At 38.9% G+C, this 18,190-nt stretch overlaps 3 protein-coding genes and 1 long non-coding RNA gene across 5 annotated transcripts; 1 reads left to right on the top strand and 3 right to left on the bottom strand.

The window, feature by feature from the left end:
• The first annotated feature begins 69 nt into the window (after nt 1-69).
• On the top strand, nt 70-3,006 carry LOC113149169. Its single transcript, XR_003297560.1, has 7 exons — nt 70-102; nt 356-390; nt 673-775; nt 865-967; nt 1,569-1,691; nt 2,287-2,424; nt 2,791-3,006. It is a non-coding gene; the product is annotated as an uncharacterized LOC113149169 (long non-coding RNA).
• A 131-nt stretch (nt 3,007-3,137) lies between these two features.
• clec11a (C-type lectin domain containing 11A) lies at nt 3,138-7,022 on the bottom strand. The gene is made up of 5 exons (XM_026341074.1): nt 6,606-7,022; nt 5,739-5,853; nt 5,113-5,220; nt 4,920-5,003; nt 3,138-4,194 (listed from the first exon to the last, which is right to left on the bottom strand). Exons 1-5 carry the CDS (start codon nt 6,696-6,698, stop codon nt 3,782-3,784), a joined length of 813 nt encoding a protein of 270 aa, XP_026196859.1. The 5' UTR covers nt 6,699-7,022; the 3' UTR covers nt 3,138-3,781.
• A 2,636-nt stretch (nt 7,023-9,658) lies between these two features.
• Nucleotides 9,659-13,941, bottom strand: c24h1orf198 (chromosome 24 C1orf198 homolog). The gene is made up of 6 exons (XM_026341893.1): nt 13,592-13,941; nt 13,213-13,263; nt 12,838-12,963; nt 12,199-12,366; nt 11,708-12,058; nt 9,659-11,549 (listed from the first exon to the last, which is right to left on the bottom strand). Exons 1-6 carry the CDS (start codon nt 13,895-13,897, stop codon nt 11,493-11,495), a joined length of 1,059 nt encoding a protein of 352 aa, XP_026197678.1. The 5' UTR covers nt 13,898-13,941; the 3' UTR covers nt 9,659-11,492.
• Nucleotides 13,942-14,492: 551 nt separating this feature from the next.
• LOC113148898 (gap junction Cx32.2 protein-like) lies at nt 14,493-17,159 on the bottom strand. Of its 2 annotated transcripts, none has more exons than XM_026340642.1 (3): nt 17,043-17,159; nt 16,003-16,146; nt 14,493-15,734 (listed from the first exon to the last, which is right to left on the bottom strand). In XM_026340642.1, exons 2-3 carry the CDS (start codon nt 16,129-16,131, stop codon nt 15,075-15,077), a joined length of 789 nt encoding a protein of 262 aa, XP_026196427.1. In that variant the 5' UTR covers nt 16,132-16,146; nt 17,043-17,159; the 3' UTR covers nt 14,493-15,074. The 2 variants fall into 2 exon arrangements, with proteins under 2 accessions (XP_026196427.1, XP_033181760.1); XM_033325869.1 differs by having other exon boundaries at nt 16,003-16,143; nt 17,043-17,158.
• Nucleotides 17,160-18,190: the final 1,031 nt, after the last annotated feature.

The following is an 18,190-nucleotide window of genomic DNA, read 5'->3' as shown; positions in this document are numbered from 1 at the left end:
TTAAATCAATGGGTTAACATTCAGTTTTTTCTGTTTTTTTAAACTGCTGAGCGAGCAGCCTCGCGCCTCGAGTAAAGAGGCCATTTGGCAGAAGTATTGTCTGTAAGTATGGGTGTAATCACTTGATCAATAAGTGATAAATAAAGTAATAAAATATCAGAAAATAGTAAAAAAAATTCCCATCAGAGTTTCCTGAAGCCCACATGTAATGTCTTCGACCCACACTTCAAAGTATTAGTATAAGTTTGGGGTAATGATAACTTTTATAATATGTTTGTGATCACAGGTTCATCTCTTGTAACCTGTGTATAGTGATAATTTGACCTCTGCATCCCACTGTTTTTGTATTTTTCAGCCGTGCAGCAGGTGGATGAACTTCTGCAGCTGGAGGTCTGTATGTGTATCCAGTAAAGTAAAATTCCATTTTAAATTTAATATGAAACCTCCCACTTGTAATATTAAATATTCTGAATTCTCAGATTCACATTTTTCACCTTGCTCCTCTTATACACAGTGCTTACAGTTCTAATTCATCAATACTCATATTAATCAGATGGCAGTATGTGGTGTAGTCTGTGTTTTACCTTTTATTGTCCTTTATTTGTCTGCATTCATAACTTTAAAGCAGCTTTATAGAGATGATTTGTTTCAGCTGTGTGTTTGTGCCTGCAGAGAGGGTGGACGGGGGTCTGCAGACAACACATGGACGGCTGTCAGGAGGATGGACGGCAGACTTGAGCCCTGGGACTTTCTTCACCGACCGACAGAGTGGGAAGTGAGTTCACACACTGCTGCAACACTCAGACTTTTAAGGATTATCTTGTGTTGTTGTTTTTGAGCCTTTTGTTGTGTTTTGTGTTAAAGGAGTGCGACTCTGGGTCAGAGCCACAGGCTCCTGCTGGTCCTCATCAGACATTTTGGATGACTGTCGTGAAGAGACCACGTGACTGAGCTGGAGGCCGATCAGGTCAGTTTTAATCTCTTAATGGGAGGTGTTAGTGCATCAACACTCTAAACTGCATTTTGTGTTTGGTTGTGTTGGAGAGATTTTACTATACATCATGTTAAAAGTAATTTAAGTTATAATTCAATTAGGATCCAAAAGCTGTAAAATTAAATGATGAAAAGTAATATTTATTTATTAAGGATAATACCTTTATTGCTAATAAAATTATTAAAAGGTGTTTGTAATGGAAAAAGTCGTAAAATATAACAACCATGGATATCAGTTATTGCAAAAACAAGGTTATAAGAAAATCGTCTCTTTATGCTAAGTATTTATTTCTACTGTGAGACTTGTTTGTAAAGATTACTAATAGCTTAGTCTCAGTCTTATATAAGTTCACCCATGTGGACTAAAACCTTTTTTTCATCATTTATTTCCAAAGTGCCTGTCTTTTACTCGCCTTACAGCTACTAACCATTCACTTTCACCTAAATAAATTACTGGCAATAAAGCAAAATGTGCTAAAGTGAGTTCAACAGATCATCACTAAGCAAAAATCAGAGGATTCCTGTGGAGGATTGCGGTGTCTTTATTGTATTTCCTGTCATTTGTGTGTCTACAGGCTGATCTGGAGGCTCGATCAGTGCGGGTCTTGGTGGTTTCTTACAGCGGGGTAGAGGGAGCTCAGCTGGAGTTGGAGCAGACTGGATGTAGCTTTGAAATGCTGCTGGATCCACAGAGAAAGGTTACAACCCTAATTCACTCATTAAAAACCAGAAGGCGTTAATTCCAAGTAGATAATTAGTGCATTAAGATAATTTAGAAAATAACTATGAATTATCATCAATTATATCATCAGTACAATTCTGTTTACACCTGTCTGCATATTGTTTATATTCTATACTGGTAGAAGAGCATGACCATTCAAAAGCAACCACAGGTTAAATGGAAACTAGAAATGATTGTGACTCAGCACAAACACATAATAAAGCCACAGCTGAGGGAACCAGAGAGTTTAGCAGCTGTCTGATGACGTATCATAAAAGCCCGGTAAGCTGAGCCTCCCAGTCGTTCATTTTGAAAAGTCATCCACCAGATGTTCGCAGATGTGAGATGGAAACATGGGCAATAAACCAAATATGGAGACGGGAGCAGGTTTTCCACATAATCCATCATGATGTGTGTGTAAAGAAGTCAGGCTGCAAATATTTTTCATTTTCTGAATCCAACCTGGATGTTTTTGTTTTTGCTCTGCTGTGTGTAAACCTGCAAACCTGGGTTTCTACAGAAAACAGTATTTCAAAACCTTTCTCATACAGTAGCCGTCCTCTCTGCTACAGATCTACAAGAGTTTTGGCCTCGGCTCATCCTACGCCAAGGTGATGAAGTTCAGCTGCCTGCTGCAGTTCTCAGAGTACGCAGCTGTGGACAGAGACTTCCCTGACATCCCCTATCGCCTGCTGGAAGACATCTACCAGGTACAAACTTTGACACTGAGGAAATATAGTAGTGTCAAAATGAAAAGTGAAATCAACCCACTCGAGGATAATGAGGCAAAAATCAGCTGCTGGACTCGTCTTAACCCCAAATTTCTCCCAGTGAATGTGAATTGTGTACATTATTCTTTACATGATTACATGATCTCAGGTTTGGTACACGACGAATTCATTAAACCCAAATTCATCTTATGCTAATTGATAAGAAAGACTGAAGCAGCCAACAAGGAGATTCCAGTAGTCAGACTCAGGCACAAACATTTTTCAGGTTAAATAGAAAGTTTAAAGATCATACTGTGATTTAGTTCAGCGTTAAAGATATGAATTAATGTGTTTCTATGGTTTCAGATGGGAGGTGACTTTGGGCTGGATGAAACAGGGAGAGTTCTTCTTTCGCTTCCATCTAAAAACCCTGTGTCAGTACATCACTGACATCATAGAAGAAGAACAGCTCTTTGACTTACATTGATGATGTCACGTCTCGCACTCATGACATCATGAAGAGGTGTGACTGATGCTGAACTGTACAGCAGAGACAAGTGTTCTTCTTTATTGTGTCAGTGATAGGAGAATTGTGATTTAATATAAATTAGTATATATATTTAGTGTTTAACACAATGTATTTGGCTTCTATAGTTGAATAAAGGATTCTGTAAATGTCTGTTTAACACAGTTAGAATCAAATTCAAACAATATCCAGGCTTACTGATCAAATCTTTATTATACCTATTTCCTTTTTGACTGAAATAAAAAAAACAAGCATCTTTACAACATCTTTTTATGTACAACGTGTTTGACATGCTGTAGGACTCAGGATGTTTGTAACTGAACAGCCTTGAACCAGACTTTGTTTGTCTTTGAGTAGCACTGCCTAATTCCTGCTAAAACCAAATACAAAGTGATTCTTATCTTCAAGAGGTTCAGTATGTGCTGATTCGGAAGAAAATGCCTGCAATGTTTCATGGTTTCTCTCTTTTCTTTGGAAACGTTAAACAAATATTTATAATTCCATGACAACAGAGTCCTGACTAAGTTACATTCAATACAATAACAACACATTAATTTGTGCGCTTCTGTGACCTTTTTTTACCTTAAAAACCTAAAATGTATTTTATCCTGCAAGATACACTAGCTACAAAGTGCTACTCTAATTACATATTGAAATGAAATTATCCTGGAAATTTATATGAAAACACACTTTTCTGGACGTTTGAACGCCACCAATCAGTGTCTTTTAAAAGAAAATAAATATTTAAAACTTTAATGGCTTTTTATTTCCAGGGTTTCGTGGTTTAAGGCAGTAATAAGGTTGTAGGCCAGTAAAGTTGTACTGTTCATCTTAAAGTGCCACCCTGTCATCGAATTCACAGAGATAGTTCATGGTGCGATCACAGTAGTGGTCCCACCAGTCGCCATCGTCTGATGACATCGCCACACAGTTTTCCCGCCTCCCTCCATCAGGTTGGCTCGACAGGAAGTGCTTGCGCCACTGGAAGTACGACACCCGCGTACCGTCATCAAAGAGGTACAAGCCCTCAGATCTCAGGTCGTTGATGCCGAGCCACACAGGCCAGTTCCCTGGGTGGAAGAAGGACTTGACGTAATCAGCCAGGGCCTCCTGCTCCTTACGGTCACGTGGCATCACCATCCGGCCGCCCCGTTCCAAACACTTTCTGGATGCTCCAGCATAGTCCTCGTAGCTATTGTAGACCAGATAACATTTGTATCCCATCCTGTGGCCCTTCTGGCAAGCTGGGAAGCAAAGAAGATGAAAAACATGATGAAGACTCTGAAGTTTGTGTCCCATCACTTCCATCATATCCAATCCTAATTTAAATTACTCATTAAGAACTATGTTTTGCTACCAGACATCACAGCCACATCTCACCAGTGTATTCAGATCCGTGTCTAAACTCTTTACCTTGAACTATCCTTCATCCTCACCCCCTACTAGATAAATAGATGGAGTAGATAGTGATCTTTGTTTTCCTTAATTCATTGTTTCATTTGTAAATCTTTATACAGTATGTTGTCAGACATGGATTATGTAACGTCACAAAAAAAGATTTGCATAAAACAGAGACTGAAACTTTGACTCTTGCATGTTGCATCATGTGCTTAGTTTGCTACACAACCTGTTGGGTAATGTTGTTTCTGTGAACTGGCTTCATATTGCAGGTTTCTCAGTCAAGAAACTGAGATAAATCATTTGTTTTCCTGGTCTGTAACAACATTAAAAACTTTACTCTGATGCTGTAACTGATCTCATGCTATTTATTTAACAGTAATCTAGTAATAGTGATGATAAGTTATTTATGTTCAATACCTCCCCAGTGAGAATATGTATGTTTTGCCTAATCTCATTATAATTAAAACTTCAGCAAATCTGGATTTGCTCAGCTTAGCTACAAGGCTGAGGAGTTGTTCGTGGCAGCTCAGTAGCATTAAAGACATATAAAGAAAAATAACGTTGATACCTTCCAGTCTTCCAATCTCCTTGCGGTTGTCCTTGCTGTGTTGGTAGATCTCCTGGATGCTGTCCTCCAGCTCTCCAACTTTAGCTACAGTGTTAGTGAACAAGACAGAACTATGTTAAAGTTTAGCCAATAAGATGACAGCTTCATATATTTAGTGGGAGATGAAACTACACATATATATCAATCATCTTACCGTCCATTCTGGACAGACGGTCCATCAGCTGGCTGACTTTAACATCCAGAGTGTAGTGGCCAACATTCAGCTTGTGGATGGCCTGGTCCATACTGGCAAGTCTGGATACTGTGAGATGGAGTATTAAAATAGAGAGAATAAAATGAGCTGAACAGGATAGAGACCATTAGAGAATGCATGTAGCCAGATGGTAAATTTAATAGAACATAGACTTCCAATTATGTAAAATATAAAATATCTGTGAAAGTACTTTTTGATTAGTTTGTGAATGTAACTATTTATTATTTGTGTATTATGGAAAAGGTTCAGAGGTTTTTGGTTGTCATTACAAAGTGTGGTCACAGGGTGGCAGCATTGAGTAAGATGTGGATATTCTGCCAAGACACAACATATTTATTCCCTGTATTTTTTCATGTTTTATTGTAGAGCTAGAGTTAAATATGAAAACTGTTGATTCATTAAATCCAGGCTACAATAAAATCTGAAATAGCTCTTGCACTTTAGGTACAGCTATAAGGCTGATATATATTATTTTTACATGATGAATGACATTTGATACCATAGTGTTTGGCTATAAAAGATTTTAAACATTATGTGTGTATATGTACATTTATAATATAACATACAGATGTAGTTGTATGAGTTTTCAAAGTCTGACACGGGGCTGGTTGGCTCTGGTTCAGGGTCTGGGAGAATATCAGGGACATCCCCTCTTGCTTTCTTGGGTTCAAACAAAGATGCCTGAGAAACACACAGACACAGTGTTGATGAAGAGGTCATTAAGGGTATAACCTTTAACATCTTATTAAGCTTATTTGATTCAGTAGAGGAAGTGAAGTGAAAGACAACCTTCAGATGCCCAAAACAAGCGTCTAATGGTTATAGTCATATTCCAAACTACCAATGTTCTTAACAAAGAGCACTTTACTAATAGAAATAAGCTTTTAATTAATATGTTTAACTTTTAGTGTTGTTCTATTTATTTTAGTTTGACACCATTATGATTTGTATAACTGTATTCATGTTCACTTAGTAGTTTATGAAAAGACTGCTTTACTTTAATTTACCTTTAAAAGAAAGAAAACCGCCATCGACCTGTTCCACCGGGTGTGTCACCATAATACCAGTCCTACTGCTACTAATGCAACAGTATTACCCATAACATGTTGTCCATTGATGACATCATCACTTACAGTAGATAAGTTACCATCATCCACATATTATATTAGATATTGTATTTTCCTGATTTGTCTGCATTTCTCTGCTTTCAACATCATTGTTAACTAAATTATTGTAATATATTGTTATTTATCAAGACCTTAGTCCCACCTACAGACATGTACACACATGTACAGTACATATGCTCAGAGCCCTGTGAATGGTTTCAGTATTTTATCCAAACATGACGTGGAAATGTGAGAAACAACACTAACAGCAACATAGTCAATTCAAAAAGTCAGTTCAGTTTCACAAATAAAAAGAAAACACCTGACCTGTGTCGGTGCAGCGTCGGCCGTCCCTGTAGGAACGCACACACACACAGAACATAAACACAGCAGAGCGAGCGAGGCGGCAGCCGGTCCCATTTTCTGCTTCCTAGGAACTCAGCTTTTCCTTCAGCAGCAAAAACTCCCTTTGCACCTCTGCGTTGCTCTCTCCCTGCTGCCTCTCTCTCTCTCTTCTCTCTTTTCCTCCTCAGCCTTGTGCTTCCCTCAGAGCTGTGATCCAGGGCACAATAAAGCAGGAGCAGCAACAGGAAAGCAGCAGGAATAACCCATTAGAAATGTGACTGGGAGCTGGTGTGCAGTCGTCTTTAAAAGACAACGAGAAGCTTAAACAGCAGAGAAAAACACCAGAAATCTGAAGGACATCCCTGTCGATGGTGTGCAGTCGCTGTCTGCTCTGCTTTATTGAAGACTTCTCTCTTTTCTTGGCAAACAACAGGAAAGCTCTTTGTTTTTGCTCTCACCTCCCATTTCCACTCTTTGTGCAAACACTGCAGCTTTACACAGGGGACTAACATCACAGGTCTCTGTCCTGTGCACATCATGCATCTTAAAATGTAAGCTTTCCAAGAGCCAAGAACAACAAGAGTGTTGTGAAGAGGTGATGTCGACTGCCCAGTGATGGTTTAGTTTATCAGAAAACATATAACGCAACCTGTAGATACAAAATTTCACATAAACTCAGGGACAGTACATAAAGAAAATCCTTGTGCTGTCAGTAAATCATCATCATCATACATCATAGTGAATCAGCTTAAAGCCGAGAGCAGCAATGTACAGTTTGACAAAGAGCTCAGCAACTCATAATACTCTCACCAACTCTTTACAGAGCGTTCAGATGTATCACAAGACCGTCACTGGTGAACTGAGTTTACTCGGTTATCATGGAGATGTATCTGTTTACATGTGAGCTCAGTACGTAACACTTCCCACACACAGCACATTCAGGGCTCTGTGTGTAAATGTACTGAGTATTAAAAATAACTAATGATCTTGGGAATATACATAAATTGACAATACTAATAATAATCAAATTATTTACAAGGTTAAACATTCATGTCTGAAGTACAATGATTACATAAAAAGAGAAAGCTGTTATGTAAATGCTTGTGCATGGTGAAGTATGCCAGTTAAAATGCCACAAGAATCCAGCAGTGTTTCCAGGGGAAGCGACAGAGGCAGGGCTTCGGGGATCCAGAGACTGGGAGGAGCTCCCGAAGTGACTGGGACCACGAGTGTCTGCTTTTAGCAAGTAGGGACAGATGTCTGCGAGTCTGCAGGACGGCTGCATATAAACAGCTGTTCCAGTTCGGGACGGCTTCCAAACTCCAAACTTTTTCCAGACTTCAGTTTGGAAGCCAAAAAAAGAAAGGCCAGAAAAAAGGGTATAAATGAGAACAACTTAGAATAAAATCAAACCAGGACTGATGTGAGTAGATGAATAACTGATTAAACAAACAACAGAAACACAAAAGTGAATAATTTAAGTAATTATTTAAACAACAATATACAAGTTCCAGCTTCTTAAACAATTTACTGTTAGTTTTTGTCATATTTAACATTACATTTAGTATTTTTATATAGTGGATGGTTCATCTATCAATATAGCAATTTGCAGAGCCCACAATGGAAATTAAACTGGGAATTGTTTAGTATGTTGTTGTGTATCCACAAATATGAATACAGTCTAACATGTAGTAGTTTAGTTGATGGTTAGTCCATTAGTACAACAACATCTGGAGATTTCAACCGTATTTCCAACTATCTGTAACTAAATCTCCTGTATAGTGTTTCTAAATGAGGGAGAATCTCTGTGTGGGCACAGACTAACTCAGCATCTGTCCCACCAGTCATCTTAATGAAGACGACCTTTGTCTGTCAGAGGCTGCATCATCAGCCCGCTGGCTGTAAACTAACCGTCCTGTTTCTGTGGTCGTTGTACAGTCAGTACCGTGAAATGATTTTCATTCACCCAAAGGGCCAATACAAAGGAGCCATTGAGGGTGTGGAAGAGTTGGGTGGTGCTGCAGCGAGGGAGACTGGACTGGACAGAGCCGCCTCAGTTCACTGAGGGATGATGAACACAAACATACAGTACGAGGAGGACCAACACCGACACATGAATGATGGAGATACAGCACAGAGAGCTGTTTGAGACCAGTTTAAAGTGCAACAATCGTGAATATTCAATCATGGATGGATTAAAGATAATACTGGAACAGTAAAGCTGATTAATTTATATTTGTTCACTAAACCATTTAGGTCTTTATGTTATACAATATACAGTATCATTTTTGTATTTGGTTTTTATTTGTCTTGTCTCACTGCAGTTAGATTTGCATCTAGAGATTCACATTCTCTGTCTTTTCATTTGTTGGTTAGTTAATATTCCTCATCTACTACGACTATGAAAACTCACAGTTGTCATATTAGATGTTTTCCAACATCAGTTATAGCAGGAGGAGACTGGGCTACATCTGGTTTTCAGTAAAACACATCACCTCAGGCACAGTGTTAGCCTTCATTTTAACCAACATACTTACATATATGAACCACAATGACTCTCCTACTTCCTTAAATACACTGTAGAGTGCTCTGCATCCAAGAACAACAGTGGAACAAAGCCTGATCATTTTGACCTAGGCCACTGTGTTGTTTAGATGAACCACATCATTTCCTCAGAACTCGACATCCTTCCCTCCTCCCTTTGTAAGTGGCATTTTGAATGGGGTAGATGTTACATCGGGGGGGGGGGGGGGGGGGGGGGGGGGGGGGGGGGGGCATTCATTCACTTTCATCCACTTGACCATTAAGTGATGGGATATTTGTAACCGTAACAATGACTATTGTGGAGACTTTTCTTATTCTGAGACGGCACCAGTACTAATGTGACACTCATTAAATTTGGAAAATAGAATTTGGGGGTTGTGATCAAGAACCAAAACTGAAAGGAAAAAGATGGAAAACATTATGTGCAATTACCAAAGAATGGGATTTGTGGCGTAAAACTTTAAAAATACAAAATACAGAACAGACAGTAATCTGGTTTTGACATTTGTTTTATTTAAATCCTTCTCATCTGTGACCTCAAAATGCGTGAGTGCAATATATATGTATAGCGGAAGATACAATCAGCAGATAAATATAAAATTCAGTAAAATAGTACTCTAGTCATGTAAATTCTATAGCACAAATGTTACAAATCACTACGTGCCTGGCCGTTTACCTGAAACACAATGTGAGTGCGTCTTGTTTTTGTTACACATGCACTCTAGTTTTCCTCAGAACAAGTGTGAGATCAAAGGTGACACTGGGGGGTTGTGAGGTGGCGAGGAAGTGTTGCCAAGGACCAGAATCTATACAGGACATCTGTAACAGGTTCCCATGGCAGTCCGGACATAGACTCCATGAGTTTTCCATAATAATGTTTGAGCACTTCCATGGTTCCTCCTGTTTTGTTATTTTCCAACGAGAACAACATCAGTCGGGTTTTCTACTTTAGCTGGGATGAAAACTACCAATGCATTAGCAAAAGGCAAAAATACATTCTGCAATTCTACCGGAAAGAGATGTAATGGTAAAATTACTGAACATGTTTCAGAATTCAGTGATATTTCAGGAACATTGTCTGTAATTGCAGTTACTGTGGTTACTGCACAACGTGGGCCAGGACTGCAGCTTTGAGCACTAGTTCAACTACAGCTCTTAAGTTTATAGGAATATATAAGTATAAATAAAAGCACATCAGAGAGCAAAATCTTCATACAGTAACAAAAAAATAATACAAAGCAAACAACATGAGGGTTTTAGTGTTTCGCACAGAAAATTCTTCATGCTTGTGGTATAAAATTGTTCTTGCTTGCTAGATTAGTGTCTAAAAGTTACAAGTGAAGGCAGCCAGGTCACACCCTTAGTGTGCATTCACACTGCAGGCAACATGAGTCAGTTACCCAGGTTAACAGGGATATGTGCCTGATGTGTACAAAACACTGAGAAGCTGTAGACACAGGTCAACTGTCCACAATCGTTTATCTTCCTGCCAGGTAGAATATATTTTGTGTACCATACCTCGTACTTAATAGGAATATGCTATGTGACTTATCATGTGGCGAGGTGCTGTCACAGCCTGATGTGACAGACTCACACAACAGTAGTGGCAGGCAAACATCAGAGAGCGAATCTTCAGTAAAAAAGAATTCTACATGCTTGTGGTATGAAATTGGTCTCAGTAGCCAGATTAGTGTCCAAATATTTCCTACAAAAATTTTTTGAGAGAGGCACCCCCTTCTAACAAATCAGACAGGGTTAAAACGTGTACAGCAAGAAAGAAAACCTTGACTTTGAACACGGATGTATTTGAGGCCACGTGCTACAACTAGCCTGATTTCCATAGGTTATACATTGTAGTGTTAATTACTGTGGCTAACTAGCATTAGTGTTGGGGTGGTGGTAATGCAAAGCTTTTTCGAAACGGTGCGAGGAAACATATTTTTGGGCATAAGCTGTTTAACTGTGTCAAAACTGTAACTTTAACCAAGCAGATCCCAGTGTGAATGCACAGTGAGGGACAACACAGTGTCTATCCCTGCTTAATCTACATTTAGTGTTTGCTCAGACATTCATTTAGAGTTTGTTGAGACATTTCAGAGAGGACAATGAGTTCTTCTAGTGAGAGAAAAGTACCAGCACACAGGCAATGAGATAATGTCTTAACAGCCACTGACGATAATGACAAGGACATAATGTGGTCAATTTAAAGATTGGTGCTTCTTATATCTAGATGGGGGTGTCTGTAGTCATGGCAGTGTGGTCCTTCTTCAGTGATGTGATGATGAGGATGATTCATTCAGAGGAGTAACTGGTGTCTGCTATGGTTTACCAGTTGTCCAGGAAGTCAAATCCAGTCTTCAGGATGTTGTTGCTTGTGTTGAACTGAGAGGAAGGAGGTTGAAAGAGATGGAGACACAGTGTTAGGGACTGTCAAACAGGACAAGTTGTACTGGGAACAACAGACTTTTTTAGCATTTTAGTTATCTGTTAGATGCCATCCTACGCTGGAATACGGTGGAATATCAAATTTCAGAAGTCACCTGGGAAAATGTGGGGCTGGCGTCCAAGTGGGGTGAACCATCTTCCTCTTTCTCCTTCTCGACACTGGTGGACAGGTTGGAGGGCTTGGACATTAGACTGGGGGAGAACACATCATCCAGGGTGTTGCTGACTGATGGCAGGGTGCTCTGAGATCGCTCCCATCCTGCAACTGTCGAGGACACGCTGAGGGGTGGGGCTGGGTTTGGCGAGATGGAGATGGATGCTGGTGTCGCACTAACGGCAGCAGGAACAGGCGGCTGAGGTGCAGGAGGTTTAGGTGCCCGCTGCTTGGTGGACCTTGTAGAAGCTGGAGGGTGGGGGTCTGCTGTTTCAGGCTCCTTGGGGGTGTCCTGTAGAGAGAAATTAAATTTCTTTCAAGTTTTACACTGGGGTGGGATAGATAGGGTGTAAACTTGTTTAGATGTCAATCAATTTATCAAAACAGAAAAGAAATAGCAACTGCAATATGAAATTAAATGTCACTGCTCACCTGTCGAAGGTAGGAAGGGAGGGGTTTCTCTCCTTTCTCGAGGGATTTGATCTGGCTGGGGGTCAGAGACTGGAAGTCAGCCTTCTCCCCCTCCAGCCTGGACCTCTCAGCACTGATCTTCCAGAAAGACGACTCTTCCTCTGGCCTCCGGCTTTCACTTACAGACACCTTCAAAATGGCACAATAATACCCTTCACTAAACTGTGCAAAAGGCCCAAAGCAATTATCAGGATGTTGAAAGGTTTTTTTGTTTTGACAAACCTTCTGAAACTGCCATGTTCTTCTAAATATTTACAGAGACATTAATATTTTGTTGTTATATTTTATTATTTTTTACCATTACTAATATGAAGAAGCATGCTGGGATGTCTTAGTCACACACATACACATAAAAACTAAACAAAACATGTGAACTAACTATTACTCAAGTTGCTGCCCATCCCAACAGCTCAAACCTCCAAAACCTGTTTGACTGATGACGATTAGTTGGATACTTCCTATGTTTGGATGCACTGATTTGATCTAGTCCTATACAGCGAACTTTCAACTACACTCCTATTCGCATGTAAGATAAGCATTTAATTTCCATCCAAAACATACAAATTAAAACAATTACTGAATAAAATAGTCAGGTCAAACCTTGGTTCCTGGTGTACTCTTGCTAATCTGGCTGGAATGAGGAGCCTTTGCAGACTTTGAGTCCGCCTGTGAGGCTGAGATCCCCTGGTCTGCAGAGCCCGATGTCAAGCTGAACTCCAGCTGGCTCTGAAAGGTGGGACCAAAATTTACAACAACATATTAACTCAGCAAATCTAAAGTCCAGCTGTGGAGGTGAAAGCGTGTTAGATTATGTAAGAAGAGGTAATAAAGGGCAGAATCCAGACCAGACCAGCCCAGGATGTGGTTCTGAAGTGACAGGTAAATTAGCAACTATTCTGTTAATGAAGTCATTGTAAGCTATTATGCAATAATGCAAAGAAAGAAAGAGCCTGGTTTCTTTCCAGAATAACTTACCTTAGTTTCCCATGAGAAAGGTGCAGAATGCTCATCCTGCCAGGTGATATCCTGAACAGACAGGTGCATATTTATGTTATGGCTTCAGCTTACACACATTTAAAGCTAAGGGTAAAATCACGTTAGTTATAATATACGTGATATCGGCGTATAATAAAAAATAAACAGTACTTAGATCCACAGTATTAAAAATTAATGTTTATATGTCTAGTCCTCTTGTAGCTAAGCAACGTGACAGGTAACGATGACCAGTCTCACGTTCACAACGTCAACGGCTACGTGGCTAGCTAATGTTAGCAATCACGACAACACAGCCTTTTGTGACCTTCAAATACACCTGGAAGGCTATTTAATGTAACTTAAACTATAATGTCCACACCTCCTCTCCGAAATGGACTATCTTCTGGCCCGTCTGGATGAGCAGTTTAGGGTAACAGACCGCTTCTTCGCGGTCAACCCTGTGCATAGCGTATCTAGCTCGGATTTGAGGATCCATCATCCAGTTGTCGATGGCGCTGTCCTGCTCCTGCGGCGTCATCTTCTCCCAGGACGGGCCGTGGTTCGTTTTCACTTTCTCCCTCTCCTGCATTATTTTCCTGGCCATGGAGTTGATGGAGGAGAAGTATTCCAACTTCTTTTCCTCCATCCTGTGGGCGTCGAGCCCCGCTACGGTCGCGGCGGCCATCTCTAGCTAACGTTAGCCGCTAGCAGCTGTTGTTATTGTGCGGAAGAGGAAGCTGGTGTTGGCCGCTGTGAGGGCGGGTTGTCGTGGACGGAGCGACCTGCGTGTGCTGGAGCTGCCATCTAGTGGTGTCGTCCCTAGATCTATGGTCTCTCCTAAGTGTGAGTATCCTCAAGTCATCTGCTGAGGCCTGTCACATGCCTCAAGGACGTATGTGTAAAAATCTAGTTGCCACTGAGCAGCACATTTGGGATATTAGCATATTTAGCTTCACTAGCTGGTGCAGAGCAAACTAAATTGGAGAGTGCATAGCTAAAATAATGATTAACCCTCTCTGAAGTAGCTGAAAAAGTATCTTATACATCTGCACTGTTTGCACATTATTTAATATTTAATATTTCAAATTACACAGAAGATTCTCCAAGTTGCCTCTACTGCATAAACACACTACACTGCAACATAAAGTACTGTATGTAGTATCTGTATTTGTACTCCAGTGTAATTATTTTCTGCATCCAAATCTAAAGGTTATTCAAGTTATAATATTTATTAAGTATAATGACAGCGATGATAAAACAAAGACAGAGATGTAGTGGTTTGAAATAGTTTCCATGATACATTTATTAGGTTTACAGTTGGTTACAAAGAGGAGGCACATTCACTCATATTAACATGTAAAACATGAAAAAACAATTATTTTTAATTGAAATTAATACGAGCAATACAGGATAAATGAAAAAAAAAAAAAAACAGGCCTTACACAAAGCTTTAGAACAAACAATACAAAATAGCTTTCACCTCATGTAAATAGACACAAATAACGGCAGTAAGTTAAATGGTATTGTCAGGTCCATCTGACATTCAGCGCATGTAGTCACAGTGTAAAGCTGAATTACTTCAGTCATGCTTACCCATCTGCAACTTAGGACAGACAATACTCAAAAGTAGCTCACAAAGAAAACGTAAAACCCAAACATATTTTAGTGTACCACATATTGTATTATTCACGTGCATTTTAAAATAAGTTTGAAAACTTTAGACTGTTCATAAATAGTCTGCATGCATGTCTCTAAATTAATTAGATGTCACATAAATAAATAAGACTTAGTCAAGCCCTGGTCTTGAGTAGCTTTTTAGTCATGCTTTTATTTACCCCTCTGTTGGTTTGTAATAGTGTTCTTCAGGCTGTGCTGTTACTGGCAGCTTGGAGGCTAAGCTTCTCATTCTTCATCATGCTGTCACTGTTAAAACGTGGATAAAGGGTAATAGCAGCAGCTGGTACATTCTTAGACTTTCGTCTGGATGGATTACAACACGCCAGGTAGAAGATCTCAGCTACATTGAATAGAAGAGAAATACAGGACACTACAAGCATGAAGATGATGAAGATGGTCTTCTCAGTGGGTCGAGACATGAAACACTCTACGGTGAAAGGACAAGGAGCTCGGGCGCAGACGATTCTTGGGTCCATGATGAACCCATACAGGTAATACTGTCCCACGATGAAGCCTATCTCCAGAATGATTCTGAAAACTATGGAGGTCATGTAACTTCCCAGCAGGTTGCCTTTAATCATGACATGGCCTTTCTCATCAGAGTACTTGGGAAATTTCACCATTTCACTCCTAGAATGGGTCTTCATATATTCCCTCAACTTATTCTCTTTGTGGATGACGTGGAAAACATGACCAAGGTAGATCAGCGTTGGTGTTGACACAAAGATAATCTGCAGGACCCAGAATCGAATGTGGGAGATTGGGAAGGCTTGGTCGTAGCAGACGTTCTTGCAACCAGGCTGTTTGGTGTTACAGATCATTTTGGACTGTTCATCACCCCAAACCTGTTCAGATGAGAAATTATCATTACTGGCATACATACAACAAACGGCCTTAATGGTGAGGTACTTTTATAAGGAGGTGTTTTATTTAGCTTATAGGATAACATAAACTTTCCAGAATCAATGTGTAGCATCTTTATGGAGTTTCACTGATGTATCCTTGCATGAAGGCTAAGTACTGAAAAGTGATGCATCAGTTGTGTACAAAGCCACAAAATAAACACATAAAATTAATACATGAAATAAAAAAAATAAAAGGATAAAAACAGACCTTCTCTGCTCCAGCTCCAAGAACCATAATCCTGAAGATGAAGAGCACACTGAGCCAGACCTTCCCGATGACAGTGGAGTGCGACTGGACCTTGTCCAGCAAAGAGGACAGGAAACTCCACTCTCCCATAGTCTCAAATCTCTACTGATTTAATTAGGAATTAAAAAGAAAAAAAACATTGTATATTAAAACCATGCAGAGAATTGGGATGTTCCAGGCTTCTGTAAATGTCCAGTCACATGGAGATTACCTCAGTGAAACAGTGAATACTAATATACAACTGGAAACAATCTCATTCATACTGCTTTACCAAGTAAACTAACATATTCATGTAATCATTTGCCTATGGAGACAAAACCAACAAAATCTCAGTTTGCAGTAAATATACAGGAAAACCTCACAAAAGTATCGATGAAGTTATTAACCTAGGACATATATGACAAATAGGTTAAAATATTCTATACATTTTCAATAAATAGCAGTCAGTGCTGTTTGAGGTGTTAATTTTGAATTATCAAACATAATCAACAATAACAGTATGTTTTGTTTAAGAGACACAATCACAAACAGTAAAATCCCTGATCTAAAAATTTACAAAATGAACAGAGGTGCTTGTAAAATCTATTCCATAACAAATAGTTTTCTCAAATTATATTATTTTATAATAATTAGATGTTTAATGGAAAAGGAATTTATTCAGCAGATGTTTCTATTTGGCTTTTTTAAACAACAACAACAACAATAATAATAATAATATTCATAATAATAATAATAATAATACACTTCACTTTAGGGTGTTTGCCATGAACCCAAACTACACATCAACATATACACACAAGTATAGAAAATATGGAAATACACTCTTACAACAGTGCCAAGGCATGAAAAAAAGTCAGCTTATTTAAAGCACCACTAAGATAAGACTGGGTGCACTCTATTCTAAAATACAACCATATAATTTAAATGTTTAATGAATTACATTTTGTGATTTTAGTACTCAGCGCAAGACCTTACATTTTTAAAATAATCACACACCTTACCTTTGGATTTGAAAGATATTCTTCCAGACAAACAGACTAGTTGCAACCTGTGGCGTTGAATGATACAAAACCTAGGGCACTAAACTGGTCCTCTCTATGGTACCTTGAACTTTAGATTAGATGAAATTGTGCAACAGCGTGAGCTGTCACGTTGCTCTAACATCTGGAAGTGATACATTTCAAGTTTTGGGCCGACAAGATTGTGAGGGTTAATGATTGGCACTGCTGTTAAGAGGGATTATTGTGCTCATGAATTTTATGCTGCTGTTTTTATATCCTCATGTATATTTTTAAAGGAAAATACTTGCACATAGTGCAATGAAGAAATGCTCGAAACTTTATTTTACTTTAAAGACATTAGCTAGTATCTATAAATTCAGTATTTTTGTGAAATAAGAGTTTGGGACGACAGTAAGTTGAAACCTTGTGCAGCAAACAGAATCTGGTCCAATGACCATGCAGTTTATACAACGTGAGGTTTGTCACGTCCATTTGTTGTTTGAGATTGTGATAGATTTTTTTTTTTTCAGATGGTATCATTTAAATAAACTGAGTAAATCTGATGTCATAAACTCCACAATGATGTTGTTCGGAGTTTGTAGTGGATATGCTGAACACGTTCTTTAGCAGTGTAAAGTATTTTATCTCCTTGATATGTCACATATTGGGTTCTGTCTTTATATTATTAATCTGCTGTTCATGTCCTCAACTTTAAACTCATTCAAAAATATCTCTGACTCAGTGATGATGCCTATTATCTGTAAATCTATCAACCACTCCCTATTCTGGAGTCATAGCAAACATATAAATTAATTAGTCACTCACTCAACAGACAGTTACCTGGCAACAGTTTGATAATTTGGTCATTTTAAGCAAAAATAGTAAAAAGAAATATGGTTTAAACTAATTCTCAAATGTGAATATTTTCTAGTTTTCCCCTTTTTTGTAAATTTGTGTTTGGTTTTGGGCTGTTGAATGGCTATTAATCAGGTAATCAAGAAAATTATAGGTGAACTTATGCAGCATGAATTTATTATTAAATAAGTCTAAGTCATGATCTTTTGTGATATAAAAGTAGAAGATGTAAATCTAATATAGAAATGTAAAAAATAAAGACATGAAATGGTATTTTTCATATAACTTTAATC

This window comes from Anabas testudineus, chromosome 24 (assembly GCF_900324465.2).
Source record: "Anabas testudineus chromosome 24, fAnaTes1.2, whole genome shotgun sequence".
NCBI classification, from domain to species: Eukaryota; Metazoa; Chordata; class Actinopteri; order Anabantiformes; family Anabantidae; genus Anabas; species Anabas testudineus.
This window is presented reverse-complemented; position numbering and strand designations above follow the sequence as displayed.

Excerpts from the sequence above, each read along its gene's own strand:
- clec11a (XM_026341074.1), bottom strand. The coding sequence starts at position 6,698 with ATGGGACCGGCTGCCGCCTCGCTCGCTCTGCTGTGTTTATGTTCTGTG. Across the intron at positions 5,221-5,738 it reads AAACTCATACAACTACATCT|TATCCAGACTTGCCAGTATG; the intron begins GTATGTTATATT and ends TCCATCTCACAG. Across the intron at positions 5,004-5,112 it reads CCGTCTGTCCAGAATGGACG|CTAAAGTTGGAGAGCTGGAG; the intron begins GTAAGATGATTG and ends CTAACACTGTAG.
- c24h1orf198 (XM_026341893.1), bottom strand. The coding sequence starts at position 13,897 with ATGGCCGCCGCGACCGTAGCGGGGCTCGACGCCCACAGGATGGAGGAA. Across the intron at positions 13,264-13,591 it reads TAGTCCATTTCGGAGAGGAG|GATATCACCTGGCAGGATGA; the intron begins GTGTGGACATTA and ends CTGTCTGTTCAG. Across the intron at positions 12,059-12,198 it reads TCCCTTCCTACCTTCGACAG|GACACCCCCAAGGAGCCTGA; the intron begins GTGAGCAGTGAC and ends TTCTCTCTACAG.
- LOC113148898 (XM_026340642.1), bottom strand. The coding sequence starts at position 16,131 with ATGGGAGAGTGGAGTTTCCTGTCCTCTTTGCTGGACAAGGTCCAGTCG. Across the intron at positions 15,735-16,002 it reads TTGGAGCTGGAGCAGAGAAG|GTTTGGGGTGATGAACAGTC; the intron begins GTCTGTTTTTAT and ends TCATCTGAACAG.